Source organism: Sinocyclocheilus grahami, unplaced genomic scaffold (genome assembly GCF_001515645.1).
Source record: "Sinocyclocheilus grahami isolate Dianchi unplaced genomic scaffold, SAMN03320097.WGS_v1.1 scaffold200.1, whole genome shotgun sequence".
Lineage (NCBI taxonomy): Eukaryota > Metazoa > Chordata > Actinopteri > Cypriniformes > Cyprinidae > Sinocyclocheilus > Sinocyclocheilus grahami.
The window spans coordinates 860,335-877,174 of NW_015505379.1; the positions used below are offsets into that span (position 1 = coordinate 860,335).

At 36.3% G+C, this 16,840-nt stretch overlaps 1 protein-coding gene across 1 annotated transcript; it reads right to left on the reverse strand.

Moving 5' to 3' along the window:
* Positions 1-2,824: 2,824 nt before the first annotated feature.
* On the reverse strand, positions 2,825-10,372 carry LOC107595329 (4F2 cell-surface antigen heavy chain-like). Its single transcript, XM_016285698.1, has 11 exons — positions 10,119-10,372; positions 9,564-9,774; positions 9,282-9,469; positions 8,903-9,076; positions 8,755-8,782; positions 8,399-8,429; positions 8,251-8,313; positions 7,880-8,144; positions 4,519-4,694; positions 3,358-3,420; positions 2,825-3,237 (listed from the first exon to the last, which is right to left on the reverse strand). Exons 2-11 carry the CDS (start codon positions 9,752-9,754, stop codon positions 2,923-2,925), a joined length of 1,494 nt encoding a protein of 497 aa, XP_016141184.1. The 5' UTR covers positions 9,755-9,774; positions 10,119-10,372; the 3' UTR covers positions 2,825-2,922.
* Between the last annotated feature and the right edge of the window lie 6,468 nt (positions 10,373-16,840).

The following is a 16,840-nucleotide window of genomic DNA, read 5'->3' on the forward strand; positions in this document are numbered from 1 at the left end:
GCCAGACATGATAAAGCCTGTACAAAACATGAAACGGTGAGTGTGGTTCAAAGTTACCAGAAATTTTTCCTGATTTTAAAGGCATTTCAAGTGAATGACTTAAGTTGATTAAGATAAGTTGCTGTGTGATTTGACTCCATTTTCAGAGTCTCAAAAAACCCGATTCACTGCCGTCAAAAGTTGCTCACAGTCAAAACGAAAGCCCCATCCCCACAGAAAAGACACACACAATCACATAGGTACACACACACACAAAGACATGAAGACACGTTTGACAAATACATGTAACACACACACGGGTTTGTGACCACACTCTGTCATCTCAAGAGTGCGACGTTGTGTTTTACCAGAAACACGTCGCTGTCTCCGACGACTCTGAAATATCACTGTACCCCCGCTGACATTCAAATCAACACACACATGCACAAACAGCTGTTATAAAGCCGTCTGAGACAGAATCACAGTATCACAACTACTTACTATGTGCACAAATATTGCTTCAAACATTTTTTTTTAATAAACAAATAATAGTATAATGACCAAACACAATTTGCTATATTTCAGTTTGTAATTTTATAATGTAGTCCTTTTTCTAATGTAATTTCCAACTACAAAACTTTGGTTTATTAGTGTTATCCAGTACTACTTTTGTAAAATAATACAAAAATGCATAAAATATTTACATTGTCATAGTGAAGTAAAAAAACAAAAAAAAAAAATAGTTTGAAGCAGTTGTACAAATAAATGTTTTATACCTCATATGTGACCCTGGACCACAAAAGCAGTCTTAAGTCGCTTGGGTATATTTGTAGCAATAGTCAAAAATACACTGTATGGGTCAAAATTATTGATTTTTCTTTTATGCCAAAAATCATTAGAATATTAAGTAAAGATCATGTTCCATGAAGATATTTTGTAAATTTCCTACTGTAAATATCAAAACTTAATTTGATTAGTAATATGCATTGCTAAGAACTTCATTTTGACAACTATTAAAGGCGATTTTCTCAATATTTTGATAATTTTTTGCACCCTCAGATTCCAGATTTTCAAATAGTTGTATCTCGGCTAAACATTGTCCTATCCTAACAAACCATACATCAATGGAAAGCTTATTTATTCAGCTTTGAGATGTATACATCTCAATTTCGAAAAATTTACCCTTATGACTGGTTTTATGGTCCAGGGTCACATACTTACGTTGCAATTACTTAAACACATGCAGCTCTAATATTTACAACAAAAAGTCACCAAAATGAGTGTCATTGATAGTGTCAGTGTTTAGATTTTTAAGTGCAATAAACCAGGAAAGCACAAGCTAACTTTGATTCAGTCAGTGCACATTAATTGAGTTTAAATAGCAAAGCGCTGAAGGTAAAATATGTTACATGTAGAAACTGTGTTGTTTTCTTCAGTCTTTATCTGAATATCAACTGACCTGGATGTTTTTTCCCTTTTGATTGTAGTTTTTACCAAACATCTTTTAGTTCTCACCAAACATTTTTTGTGATCTATTTCTGTTCTTTACCTTGTAAACTTCACTTAACTTGGATTTAGATTTTATGAATATTAATTGTTATTAATATACTTGTATTTATTATTTTTATTGATACTATAAATAATTACTCTTTTATAATGAACAGAAATTAGAAAATTTATTAAATTTATTTTAAAGGGTTCTGATGGTATATCACTACAGCCGAATACAATAAATACATTTTGCTCTTGTAGTTTGTCTGGATTTGTAATTTCTGTACTACAAAATGTTTCTTCTATCTGTGGGAGGACATGCAAATGAACAGCCCTCACCACCGCTTATATCTGGGAAAGTTCACAATCAGAATTAGATAAAGATTTCTTACAAGATCGATCTCTTTCCGTCTCATACACGTTAACACAGATTCAAGCCCAGAATACGGTTTATTGCCGAAGAAAATATTATATGGGACCTGCAGAAACAAAAGGTAAATAAATGAGAATTATACACCATTGAAATTTCAGATTTGACCTCTGACCTTACATTAATCAACACTAGACTGTCATTAAAAAAACAAAAACAAATGGGGCACCAGGTAAAATATATGACCAAATCTTGTTATAACTTAAGAGGCACTTTCCCCCATATGCAGTAGTGCACATCCGGAGTAAAAAAAAAAAAAAATTTTTTTTAAAAATTAAAAAAACCAATAGGGAAGAGTGTCTAAATTATTTTAATTACTGTATAAATCAAACTTTGTGATAATGAGCCATCATACTTATTTCTTAACTGAAGAACTAGATTTATGAATTGTCATGCTGGCCCCGTTCTGCATATAGGTGCTGGAAGAAATTTTACAAGCTTAAGTGTGCAGGAAGTAATAGTTTTATATAGTGCATATCACGATCGCACATGACACACATACATACACACACCTGTTAACTTTAGAGTCTTCCTTTTCCTGCCCTGAGAACTAACGACAAATGGCATGGAGCCAAGACACAAGCGCACAACAATTATGTATTGTGAGCATAAAGTCAAGTTTTCTCATTATAAAATACACCGATTTAAAAAAAAAAAGGACACATACAGCAGTAAACATTTGTTGATTCATTTGGTTCATTTGGTTGGTTCATTTGTTGACCAGTTGTTGATTTTTAAGGTGGTTTTGAATAAACACGTCTTTGCACTGAAAGCAGACATGGAAAACCTTTTTATTCAACTATATTAGTAGATAAGAGACGTCAAATTTAATACACGCAATGATTGAAAAAAAAGTTATTTTAAATCACTTTAAGATTTGTAATATTTAGACTACTTAAACTCCTCGAAGCAAAAAGACACTATTTTATGAGACCTGAGAGAAAAACAAACAGCTCTGAGACGATATGTGAGGATCTGCATATGTTTGTCTAACCAGCATAAGGATAAGACAACAGAACAGCCTATTTGGGCCCAAGCTGAAACTTCTCTAAGGAGACCATGCTATCCACGGCTAGATTCGCAGCATCTGTGGTGAGGCGAACCTGAGCTTGTGACAGCAGGTCTCTATAAATGAGGTTCATGGTTACAGGGTCATTTCCCCAGTTCACGGCAGTAAGGAAGCGTTCGCTTTGATCCCAGAGGCGGACAAATGCTAATGAAGTGGGTGAACTGAAAAGGCTGACATATTCTCCGTGCAGAAGCGATCGCTCTTTTCCCCTCAGATGAGTGAGTGTTTTGAAGAAGTTACGAGCTGCGATATGCTCCTCCTGCAGAGTCTGAATGAGTGGAAGATAGAGAGAGCAAGATGCAGCGTTCTGGATTTAAATTTGTAATTAGTACAGTGATGAGATCATATCTACTTGTTATGAATAGTCATGTGAATAATCAAAATGTACCTTTGCTGTTGCATTCGTCTCTACTACTGGGTATTCCAAGTCCCACATTATTTGAGGTTTTTCCTGTAAAGGAGGAATCTTAAGTCATCAGCTGGTAACTTCGCTAAATATAAGACTAAGGCCTCAAAGCTACTCGCTTCTAATGCTTTTAGCTACACAGGCTTGATTTTATGCATTAAGAAATGTGTCAGATGGCCATTCATAACACAACGCAAGTGGCTATATAGCACATATACAACTACACAGTTTATGACTATTTTACAAAGTCATAGCAGAGCAATAGGTTGAAGACTAAGTATTTTTATACCTAAATACAGCACATTTGGCTTAAAGGCAACTTCATTTAATTTTTTATTTATTTATTATTTTCTTTGACCTGGTCTAAGCATCTCTTGAAAGACTACAATTAAAATACATATAATCTATAAACTTACAAGACATAAATAGTAATATATGAAAAAATCTGTATCCTTCTGTCCCTTTTTCAACAGGGTTGTGAATCATTAAGAACTCAATTAAAATGGATTTTAAATTCCAATTCAGTCCATGAATTTAAATTGAGGTAGATTAAGAACTGAAACTCGGATTTACAAGAAAGCATAATTAAAACCAAAAACGTGGAATATTTACTTGACAAAGCCTAGAATGAATGTTTAAAAATATTTGAAGTTGACACGAATTGACATTTTCTAAATGCATGTTATTAATGTAACTATGAACAATTTACCTGTGCATTTTTTTGACCTTGTAATTCTTAAGGTCACAATATAAAAGAAAAGACCAGCTACTTCCTTTTCATTGCAATATTAGAAAATTTGCAAAAAGTATTCATAGGCCTTAAATATGGACTAAGGATGGGCGGACGGACAGACAGACAATGAAAATACGTAGCTGATATATTTTAGCATATTTAAATAACTATTGTTTTTGTGAACCTAGAACACCAAGTTACCAGAATACATTGTATGTGTTGAATTTCTTTGAATCGCAGTTTAGTAGGCTAAATTCTCCTCCAGTCACTTTGAATTCAGTCACAATCTGTGGAGTGTAACCCATTCAATTCAAATTCCAACTAATGAATTTAAAGGGAGCCAATTTTTTAATTCTGAATTTTGCAACCAAACACCGATTCAGCTACCCATTTATTTATGCTCTACTCACCCCAGCCATCAGTCCAATCTCATCTCCAGCGCTGAACACAGGTGTGCCCGGGAGGGTGAACAGCAGCATTTGATAGAGCCTTACAGGCACTGCTGGAGAACCCAGAGTCCGTCCACTCAGACACCAGCCCAGACTCATCTTCAGGTGACTGAAGTTTCTCAATTTGTGGATAATGGCTCTGACCGTGGTTCACTGGAGTCCCAAAGCCTTAGAAATGGCTTTATAGTCCTTTCCAGACTGATACATGTCAACTGTTTTGATTCTCATCTGTTCTTGAATTTCTTTTGATCGCGGCATGATGTGTTGCTCTTTAAGCATGCTTGACTTTGTCAGACAGGTTCTATTTAAGTGATTTCTTGATTCAACAGGTTTGGCAGTAATCAGGCCTGGGTGTGGCTAGTGAAATTTAACTTGCAGTTCTTTCATGATTTAACAGGAGGGGGCAATTAATTTTCACGTAGTGCCACGTAGGTTTGGACAGCTTTTTTCCCTTAATAATTTAAATAATTTAAAAACTGCTTAACAATAAATAAATAATTCACAAATAAAAATATATAAAGACGACAGTTAAATACCTGTACAGAGTGGAGGCGAGGCGTCCTTTGTGTTTTCGGGCAGAACACAAGAGCACAGTTTGGTGGTCAGTTCACTTTTATGAAGATGACTTCATCTGTTCCCGCCCCTTACAGCCAACATACATACAGTACTGGAGGAGTAACAGTAGAGAGTCATAGATTTCTGCAACCAAATGAAATATATTCATGCACATGTCATATATGTATAAAATCAAAGTATTTTCATTGGTCCTTAAGAAGGAAAATGTCATATTTTTACAAATCGGCACATAGTTTTTAATAAAGGATACACTGTATACAGAGTATGAATATACATTCATGGAGTGTTTAGGCTATATTTAGACAAAATGAAAGTGAAGTGACGTGTGGCCAAGTATGGTGACCCATACACAGAATTTGTGCTCTGCATTTAACTCATCCAAGAGCACACACACAGTAGTGAACACACACATAAACACACACACAGTAGTGAACACACACACACACACACAGTAGTGAACACACACACACACACACACACAGTAACACACACACACACACACACAGAAACACACACAGTAGTGAACACACACACACACACACACAGTAGTGAACGAACACACACACACACAGAGCAGTGGGCAGCCATATTGCTGCGGCACCCGAGGAGCAGCTGGGGGTTCGATGCCTTGCTCAAGGGTCTCACCTCAGTCGTGGTAATGAGGGTGGAAGAAAGCGCTGGTTAATCACTCCCCCCACCGACAATCCCTGCCGGACCTGAGACTCAAACCCGCAACTTTCGGGTTCATTGTGGACCATTAGGACATGACTGCCCCAAAATGTCCCTTGAAAAGCAAATTTGTAATTTGTAATAAATACAATGACTGCAGAATAACTACTAAGTCACAGAAACCTATTCCCACGAATACTTGCTTTCATTGTGCCTAACATCCAAGATAGAACCAGATGCAGAGCTGTTTTTTTCCCCTGCACAGGAAGGTGTAACCAACACAACTGTAAAGCTCTCAAAACATGCTCAAAGACACATCTTCCCTGCATGCTATTCTGTCTCCTTCCCTCAGTTTAAGATGTACAATACCAGCTGAGGGGAAGAGGAAGAGTCTTAGGAGTGTGGTTTGTTTTCTCTGCGCTCTGCATGAGGTCTGGGTGGACCTTCCGAAGCCTGTCTGATCCTGCTCTACAGAACCTCTTTCAAAGACATGAGAAAAAAAAATATGACAGACCTCAAGCAGATGGTTTTATCTATTTTTTCCCCAAGTGTGTTTATTGTTACTGTTGTAGGCTTTGAGGAGCCAGTAGGATTGAATTGTTTGAGAAGAACATGAATCGCCCTTCATTCCAATGCTGGCCACTAGTTTTCTGTAAAGTACTGTAAGAACTGTGTGTGTGGGTGTGTGTGAATAATGTTTTTGGAGACAATTTTAGTTCCTCACATAACTTTTCAGTGAACAGTTTTAAAAAATAAATAAATACAAATTTTTCCTGAGTGTGACTAAAAAAAATCTAAATGACCTTTTTCTACTAAAAATAATCTTTTGTGCATTGGAAAGTTTCCATGGATGTTAAAGGATCTTCAAGGAACCATCAATGAAAATAAAAAACCTTTATTTTTATGAGGGTTGTATGAATTACAATGCAACTTATAGTGAAACTCTGTTTTAAACTATTTTATCTCATACATGCGTGTTGACTAAAACAATTACATTTGTGTTTATATAATATAGCTGTATAACAATTATGGGAGTTTTAGGCAAATTACATTAATTTCTTTGCATTATTAAAAAAAGTTGCTGATTTGTAAAAACCAGGTTAAACGTTTATAAACTTTCTTAGTTGGCCGATTAATATGCAAAATGTAATTATGGGCTTGAATGTTGAGGACATAAAGTGCCCTCTAGTGGCAGTTTGTGAAAGGACTGTCCACCTCGAGCCTTTCCACCATGTTTTTGTGGGAAACATGATACATTTCTTCGCGATTCTTGGATGAATAAAACTTTTAAAAGAGCAACGTTTATTTAAAATAGAAATTTATATAACAATGCAAGTCTTTATAATGCAAGTATTTTCCCTTTTGATTGATTTAATACTTGCTGAATAAAAGTACTAATTTCTTAAAAAAAAAAAAAACTAATAAAATTAATTAATAACTCTTAGTCATCCCAATCATTTGAATGATAATGTAATTTTGTGTTAATGTTAAATGCATGCAAGTAAGATTCTTTTTGTATATTATATTTGTAGATTTTATTTACCGTTTTTAAACACAGTCTTGTATTTAGCTAATTTTAACACTTCTCTTAACCATTTTTTTCCTGCTTTAAGATTATGATTAGTAATTGTGTCCTAAAACAACAAAGTAAATTAATTCAAGAGGGAACCATTTTCATTTGATATACTGTACGCATTAACTGCACCAGTGCAATAAAGTGGATTCAGTTTAAAACAAAACACATCTTCAGTAGCCATTTCATTTATTATTAAATCAGGGGCTTTAGATCTACATGTCTCTGTATGGAGACATGTAGAGACAACTTCTATCCTATACATCAACTGTAACAACTCTTTCACATAGCTTAGTGCACCTAAAAGTATCCCTATTAGAGAATAAAATTTAAACTATAAACTCTTCCACTCAAAATACAAAGTCTTTCCAAACCTGTGCACAGTGTTGAAACTCATCTGAGACATTAAGGACTGTCTGTGTCCGTGTGTCTAGCCAGGAAATGCATAAGACAACAGAACAGCCTGTTTCGGCCCTAGCTCTAACGTCTCCACTGACACCTTACTATCCACAGCTAGATTCTCTGTATCTGTGGAAGCACAGACTCGAGCCTCAGCGGGCAGGTCGCTATTGGTCAGCGTCATGATAACAGAGTCATTTCCCCAGTTTAAGGCTACCAGGAAGCGTTCACTCTGGTCCCAAAGGCGGAGAAATGCTAATGAAGTGGATGAACTGTAAAGGCTGACATATTCTCCATGCAGAAGCGATCGTTCTTTTCCTTTCAGATCACTGAGTGCTTTAAAGAAGTCACGCACTGCGGTACGTTCCTCCTGCACAGTCCGAGTCAAAAGAAAGAAACAGAGTGTGTTTTTTAAAAATGTGCAATTACTAGAGTGCTATGTATAGCAACGTGAAAATGTGATCATGAAAATGTACCTTTGCTGTTGCATTGTCATCTTCTGCTTGACTTTCCAGGTCCCACATTGCTTCAGGTTTCTCCTGTATAGGTGAAATTATGTCAAGTTATCAACTTATCAAAATCTTAATTTTCACTTTAATTTACAAGACAGCATGCTCTACTCACCCCAGCCTTCAGTCCGACCTCATCTCCAGCGCTGAACACAGGTGTGCCCGGGAGGGTTGAAGGCATATGGCTTTATTTACTGGAAACCACAGGGACGTTCCTGCTAAACCAACACAACGGTTTTTGAGCTAGTGAATCAGTTTCAAGCCAGTCCTCTATACTGTCGCTAAAATGGCATAATGCATACAATATGTGCCATAAATGGCTTGTGAGGAGACTTTTTTTTCTAGGATATTTTGGTTTGCTTTGATATATTTCAAATTATACATAAAGAAATAGTTACAAATAGAGTTAAAATGAGTAATGCCACATATTCACTAGAAGAAAAAAGGCAGGAGGTCAGAGGTTAAACTGACAGCTCACTGCTATTCAGACAGCTTTCTCCTAAAACAGAGCAACAGGAGCTTAATGATGTCTATCCAGTGACCTATTTTGTGATTTCAAAATAGGTCAGTGAAGTGAGGTTTTATTTTGAAAACCTTAAAAACAAACAAATGAGGTCACCTTTTCTATGTGCTCGGTCCAGCAGAGAAATCAGTTGGCCCTCAGAACCAAATTCAGGGTTAATGGAAGTTAGTTCCAGTGTGCTCAACTGGTCTGCTTGCACAGTGTGTATTGGACCCAAAACAAGCCCCTTCACCTTCATCTGGTTCAGATAGTCCAGTTTCTCCTCCACTCCTACAGACAGAATGAAAGACAAAAGAGTTAAGAAGAAGAGCATGGGAATGGGAGATCACCATCAGTTAAGGTGTTTCCTTTTTCTCCAGCAACAGAGTTCAGGGCGGTCTTTCAATTATTAATCAGTGTGCACAACTGAAGATATCAGGTTTGAATGATTAACACAAATAAACAATAATCAAATATTAAATGGAGACATTTTCACCTTGTAGTCCATTTTCAGAGAAAGTGTTAACGTCAGATATCTGGTACAGAAAACCTTCGTTCCACCAGTTCATCTCAGGAATGGGTTTACAGCGTGGGGCCTGTACTATGATTACTATTGCTCCTGCTAACATGCCAATCCAGCTGAGCCAGAACAAAACCAGCAAGACCCAACGAGTCCGAACCCACCTGCAGAAAATATGCAAATGTATGTTAGACAGACAGACAGACAGGCAGACAGACAGGCAGGCAGGCAGGCAGGCAGGAAGATAAACAGATATACCCGGCTGTGCCGGCGACTTTCATCAACTCTTCTTTGGAGAGGCCCGTAAATTTGACTTCGGTGTCCTCCGGCACTTTAACCTTTACGCAGCCGTTTTTTTCGGTGCCTGTCGGAGTTTCTCCGGTCATCGGCTGTTTTTCCTGATCCATCTCGTTCAGTTCTACTTCCTTCATGTCGTCTTCTTTATTCATGTTTGATGGTAGTTTCAGTGCTGTCGGTTAAACGGAAAATGATTAATCATCGGAAAAAAAATTTACACCAAAAACCTCTAAAGTCTAGGACAAAATTGTACAAAGCCTATGGGGCGTATTTTATTTCGAATTAATTTTAGATATATGAAAATTTTTACTTATTTAGACCTAAATGTAAAACACGTTATTCATAAGAGTTCGTGACCCATTTCAGAGATAAAGAACCATAAAATATTTTGAACGAATCTTACATTTGTTTGCATTAGAGACCATATCATTTTACGTTTTCTCAGAATTGTGTTTTTATTTCGAAACACTATAATCTTAATGAATGAATAAATGCATGAATGAGACATAGGCCTACCTGCAAAAAGAAGAAGCTTCCGTTTCAACCAGGATCCCCGCTGTTAAACTGCACAGAGGCTGGATCTGACGGTCAGTCCGGTTTATATAGTGCCGACTCCACTTGCATACGCCCATTCGCTATAAGGAGGAACTCCAAAGAAACTTTGACATCGATAAGACTACTTGATAGACTTCTGCAACATCATCAAATAACGCGCATTTTAATGCACTGAATCTACGTAGGCCTACTGCTCGAGAAGTTACGCTACAAATCACGACAGTAGCTATGTTTCCATCACCCTATTTTAATGCGCATTTTGAAGTATGAGAAACGAGTAATGGAAACGCCAAACTTAGCCTAATTCGCAAAAAAAAAAAAAAGAACTATATTCTCCTACTTCTCTTAGTGCTTTATACACTCTTAAAAATAAAGGTGCTTTAAAACGTTCTTCAAGCGATGCCATAGAACAGGGATTTTCAGATATTGCCCTGGAGGTCCAATGCGCTGCAGAGTTTAGCGCCAACTCTGACCAAACTCAACTACCTGTTATTTTCTTATGATCCTGAAGACACTGATTAGTATGCTCATGTGTGTTTGATTAGGGTTAGAGCTAAACTCTGCAGGAAAGTGGATCTCGTGGGCCAGATTTGAGGATCCCTGCCATAGAAGAACCATTGATGGTTCCACAAAGAACCATTCAGTCAAATGTTCTTTAAAGAACCATCCCTTTCTTACCTTTTTATAATCTGAAGAACCTTCTTTCGTCACGAAGAACCTTTTGTGAAACAGAAAGGTTCTTCAGATGTTAAAGGTTCTTTATGGAACCATTTACACAAAAAGGTTCTTCTATGGCATCGTGAAGCACCTTTATTTTTAAGCGTGTAGTGCCAGTTTATCAGGAAGTGACGATTTTGTTCTCTATGACTTGTTGGATGGGAATGATGCTTGTTCGCAAATGTTTTATAATTTTTTATAAAGTTAAATTTGAAACTTTGGATGGAAACCCGGCTTGTAATACAGTCAGAGTTCCTGAAGAGTTTCCACTTTAAATGCTCCCTTTCCAAATCCTCAGCACATCATTGATGTAACGTTTATTATTATTTATTAGCTCTAAAAAGGGGACCTCCATTAACACCTGTCGACAAGCACCGCAGGGTCCCACAAAACTATCTTTGATATCACTGTTGGTAAGATGAAAGGATTCTTTAACATACTGAATATATTTTCTGTTCAGTAAATTCGGAATATATGATATACCATGTGACAGCTATGGCTGTAAATCTTCGGTAGCCTTCTGCGACCGCTCTCTGTATCGCAGTTCTCTCCGCACATACAGTACGGCCAGGAGGTTCCAAAACATATAATGGAAGTCATGAACACTCTGACAGCATAAGATGATAAAGTGCTGACTATAGCAGATAAAATGCTGTGGAATTATGTTGCTTCAGTCAAACAAAATGAAATAATCAGGTGCATCCACCTACCGGTGATAATGGCGCCCCCTGTCGTCAAAACGGCAGCGTTTCCCGTGTTAGCAGACAGATTGCACTTTCACATGTGACCAACAATTCCACAACAAATATAAAATATCATAATGAAATATTATCAAAATATTCAACTGACTGAACTGACATAACTGACGGAGTTGACACATCTGACGGTGGTGACGAAAACCTGAATTTGTAGTCATTTTAACTATCATATACATTGAATCAGTCAATTACTGTATTAAAACAAACACAACAAATATGTATGTCACATTTAAGTTTTTTGATATATCATTGGAACACAAAATCTTATGGTGGTGACATCTGATGGTGTTGACAAATTTGGCATTTCTTTCACAAAACCAATGGAGTTCATGAAGTAGCCATTTAATTTTTTTCTGTTGATGCTAGATGCTAATGGAATCTGCTTCACTCAAGGCCGCCGTGTGTGACGCTGTTTCATTGTGAAAGCGAAACTACTTTGTTTGGCCTTCCAAAAATGAACACGACTAGAAATCAGTGGTTAAGTTGTATTTACAACACTGTTCCAGAACAGTACAACCAAAATATTCAGATGTGTGCAGCACATTTTATGGAGGACTGTTTCCTGATCCTGGTAGAGTAGACTACAATGCCGGCTGTTCTGACTCACAGACTGTAAGTAAGTTTTTTATATTTGAAGAATTTGCCACTGATGATCCAAACGCGAGTTTTGAGTAGTGTAGAGTAGCGCTTGCTGTTTGTCATTCCTCCGATCACAAATGCAGACAGAGTTTTATGTTTACACGGCATGATGCAACGCGTAAAATGACAGTATAAGTCATAATCCGTAATTATGTCCCCACTGGATGCAACAAATCCCTCGTTTGTAATGGATTTTAATGTTTTTGTCTCATCGCTCCGGCCTGACAGGGCATCATCACAATATGGTGAGGGGCATAACATTTCTGTCACACGCTTGAGGTATTCAGCCAATTTATCTCGTTAAAACAACATCTTTTCTCGTAATAATGAGATATGTCGATTTAATGACATCTTTTCTCGTAATAACAATGTTTTCTCTTTAAAACGACATCTTTTCTCATAAAAACGAGATGTTGTCGTTAATACGACAATTATCTCGTTAAGACTACATATTTTCTCGTTAAAATGACATTTTTTCTCGTAATAACGACATATTATGTCATAAAAACTATATGTTTTCCCATTATTATAGATATGGTATATGTGAGCTAGCTAAGCGACTGTCCGCGCTGCTGTAGCCACAGTCTGACATAAACGAGGATCTGTACGCTGCTGAAATGATTGAAATACACTGTTTTAAATGTATTTTAATGTATTTAATAGTGCTGCTTTAATTGGCTATTTGATTAGCATATCACATGTAAATGTAACATAATATGTTGGCAATCTTCCTCATTTGAAGCCATACACTCTTCGAGGAATCAGGTTACCGATGCCTTCCAGCCGTCAGAAAGGCCTTTAATTAAACATATCTCTTATGCTGCTGACTGTGCAGCCACATTTAGAATTACAAGAGTCACCAGAAAGGATCCACTCACTGATACTAGAGGGTCAGAAACTACTGGCCTGCCACCAGACTGTATGTACAGTAACAGAATATGAGAGAAAGGGAAATTAAAGAAGAAAGAAGAAAAGGGGTGGACAAAGGAAGAGAAGTATTAATATGCTGAGGGAGAAGATGGGGGAAATTGATTAATTAGAGTTAAATAAAATGCAATAAAAATATGAGAGAATTAAAAGTATGAAATATGTCAAATTGAATTTACATATAGTGCAACCTTTGTATATATATACATATACACACACACACACACAGTAGGTATAGAAAAGAATCACTCCTTTAAAATAATCACATTTTGTTGCTTTGCAGCCTGAAATGAAGACAGACACAGTTTTGTTTTATCCAGCTGTATTTACTCAGTGCAACTTATACTATCCAGGTAAAAGAAAATTAAATAAAAAAAACAGAATCACTGATGAGCTGGAAAAATAATCACCCCCTTTTCATCAGTATTTTGTTGTACCTTTTGCTTTAATTACAGCCGTTAGTCTGTTGGGATATGTCTTTACTAAAAGGCTGCGCATCTAGAGTTTGCAGTATTTGCCCACTCTTCTTTGCAGAACTGCTCAAGTTCAGTTAAATTTGATGGTGACCGTTTGTGTACTACAGTCTTCAAGTCATTCCACAGATTTTCAATGGGGTTTAAGTCTGGGCTCTGACAAGGCCATTCACCTTTTTCTTCTCAACCACTGTGTGCTCAGTTTTGCTGTGTGCTTTGGGTCATTATCATGTTGGAAGGTAAACCTTCTTCCCACTGACAACTTTCTGGTAGAGGGCAGCAGATTTTCCTTAAGAATTTGATGGTATATTGCCCCATCTATTTTTCCCCTTATCCTGCTCAGTCGTGACCACATGAGGCCTTTCTTGAGGAGTGGCTTTTTTCTTGTAACCCCTTTCTTGTGATATAGTTGTCACATGCACACACGTCTTAATAATAGACTTCACTGTGTTTCTAGGCATTGATAAAGCCTTTGAATTTTTTTTTGTATCCATCTCCTGACTTGTGCCTGTCCACAACTTTATCCCGGAGATCTTTTGACAGTTTCTTGCCACCCATAGTTGATTATTCAGTTCAGTTGCACTACCAATGACTGACATGCTCCAGGAAAGCTCTTTTCATGCCGAGCTAATCAGAATGACCACAGCTGATCACAGTTGAAAGTCAAATGGCTTTGTGTGCCATTGAGAAGGTGAGTAGCTACACCTGATTTAGTTTACAAATCATTTTTAGGAGGGAGTGATCCTTTTTCCTACTCAGTGATTATAAATTGCAGAGAGTAAATTCAGCTGGATAAAACAAAAACTGCAGCAAAAAAATAAAGCAACAAAATGTGATTATTTTAAAAGGGGTGATTCTTTTCTATACCCAATATGTATATATATATATATATATATATATATATATACACACACACAACAAATATTAAAGTATAACAAATAATAAAATAAAAATAATGATGCCTGACAATGACATTGGACATGGTACAATTCACAGAATAGACAATAATCTACATCTGAGTTACATGAGATTAATTTTAAACCAACCCATGTTTAGTGATTATCCCAGTATATAATAAATAAAATAAAATATAAAAAAATACCTAAGAGCAAATGCTATTTATTAAATTATTTGTATATCTTATTTCTGTTAAAGTGATGCTTTTGTCATAAAGCAGTAACAGCTGGCAGAATCTGTAAACCATAATGTTAAGTGTCATCCTGTAACCTTGAGTTTAGCTTTAGGCTCAGGGATGATTGGGTAACGGACCGGTGTATTTGCATACGTGTCGTTTCCTTTGGAAATGGAGAAGGGTTAGACATGCCCTGGAGAGGTTAATGTGTCAGGAGCCCCTTTGCACATAAAAACATCTAAATAAAATATGTTTAGAGGGGTTTGGGATCAGGGTTTAAGAGTGATTGGATATCTCTTATTAAAGTCAAAACTCTAAGAAAAAAGGGTGTGTGTTTGTGTGTGTGAGAGACAGTATGTGTGTGTGGGAAGGGATATGATTTAGGGGGACATTTTAGCTATTGGGGTTCTGGCAAGGGCACAGGGCAGACCAGGGGCCAACTAAGTGTGCTGGTAAATGAGCCACCTATGAGTGTTTGTAAGTTTGCGTTAGTGCTTGTGTGTGTGTGTCTGGATCCAAGTTGTGTGCACATATCAGACAGGCCAACACTAGCACTGAAGTCTTGACTTACCTCACTGAGGGAAATACACTAAATGAATCAGAGTTTAGCAAACAAAAAACACCCAGCACAGAACATTGTAAACATATTCAATTTTAAACAAATTTTTTTTCTCTAGAAAACATGAAACTATATATCAATGTTGCATATTAATAATACAACACAGATTACTAATATTTATTGAAATAAAATACTGACACTTGTTTATATGATTAAATAGTTCACCTTCAGTTGCTGGTCCCCACTGACTTCCATAGCATTGAAAAAAACACTATGCAAGTCAATGGGGACCAGCAACTGAAGGTGAATCCCTTTAATACAACAATTTTTGTGATCAAATATATATTTTTTAATCATCTAATAAATTTTTTTTTTTTAAAAAGAAGCAATTTCAGGAATAAAATTAATGTTAATATTTTATAGTATAGTTATTCATATAATATTTAATATTAATATTTTGCGGACCATGCTTGCAGCACATACTGTTCAGTTTTGATTTTGGCTTATTTGTCTATGCAGATTTGCATCAGGTTGTTCTGGTTAGTCAGATAACACTGATGCACTGCAATTTTCAAAATCTGTCACAGATCATCAGTTGGACTGAGATCAGGGTTTTGACTGGCCCATTGTTGAACATTCACCTTTTTGTTCTCAAACGATTTCGATGTAAATTTGTGTCTGCATTTGGTATCATTCTCCTGGTAAAATTTGCACCACTCATTCCCACTTCTATAAACAAAATGCCTGATCTCTGGTGATAAGCCCCAGCAGCATCTATCCTGTTCTTTCTTTTTGAGGAGTGCAAGGCTTGACTTACTCAAATGTCTTTGAATTATGATTAAAAAACAACTTGACCAGAAAATTCTTTGGACAACATTTTCACCTCAGAACCAGAATAATTATGCTTGACAGTGGAGTTGTCAGGAAATGGTAGTTATTTTAATGATTCACATATGGAGGCCAATTGTACGGCAATTGTGTCCTTGTTAGAGCAATTGTTTTTCATCTGTCTAACCCTAGGACTTCTACAACAGGACTGAATCTTTTTGCAAACACCTTATTTCAGAATATCTGCAAACCTGAAACAATGCCACTTTAAAATAAATGTTGTGTTTCAATTCTCAAACATTTAAATATCATAAAGAACCTAATTTCATCAAGATTTGTATGTAAGAAAACTGCTTAAAGCTCTGAATACTTTTGCAGTGCAACATAAAATCCATATAAACATGTTGCTATGAAGCCGTAAAATCACAAAACCATTTAAGCTTTTCTTCCAAATCATATTAGCATATAAAATTATAAAATAATTGAAAATTTCCATGAAGTGCAACCTGAGCTGAGAATATATATGAGTTGAGCACTTGGAAATAAAATTTGACATGGTAATATAATTTGATTGAATAAATATTAAGTATTAAAATAGTTACAAATAATAACATAAACATTATATATATATATATATATATATATATATA

Coding starts and splice junctions, on each gene's coding strand:
- LOC107595329 (XM_016285698.1), bottom strand. CDS start 9,754: ATGAATAAAGAAGACGACATGAAGGAAGTAGAACTGAACGAGATGGAT. Junction 9,470..9,563: donor AAAGTCGCCGGCACAGCCGG/GTATATCTGTTT, acceptor TATTTTCTGCAG/GTGGGTTCGGACTCGTTGGG. Junction 8,783..8,902: donor GGACCGAGCACATAGAAAAG/GTGACCTCATTT, acceptor GCTCTGTTTTAG/GAGAAAGCTGTCTGAATAGC.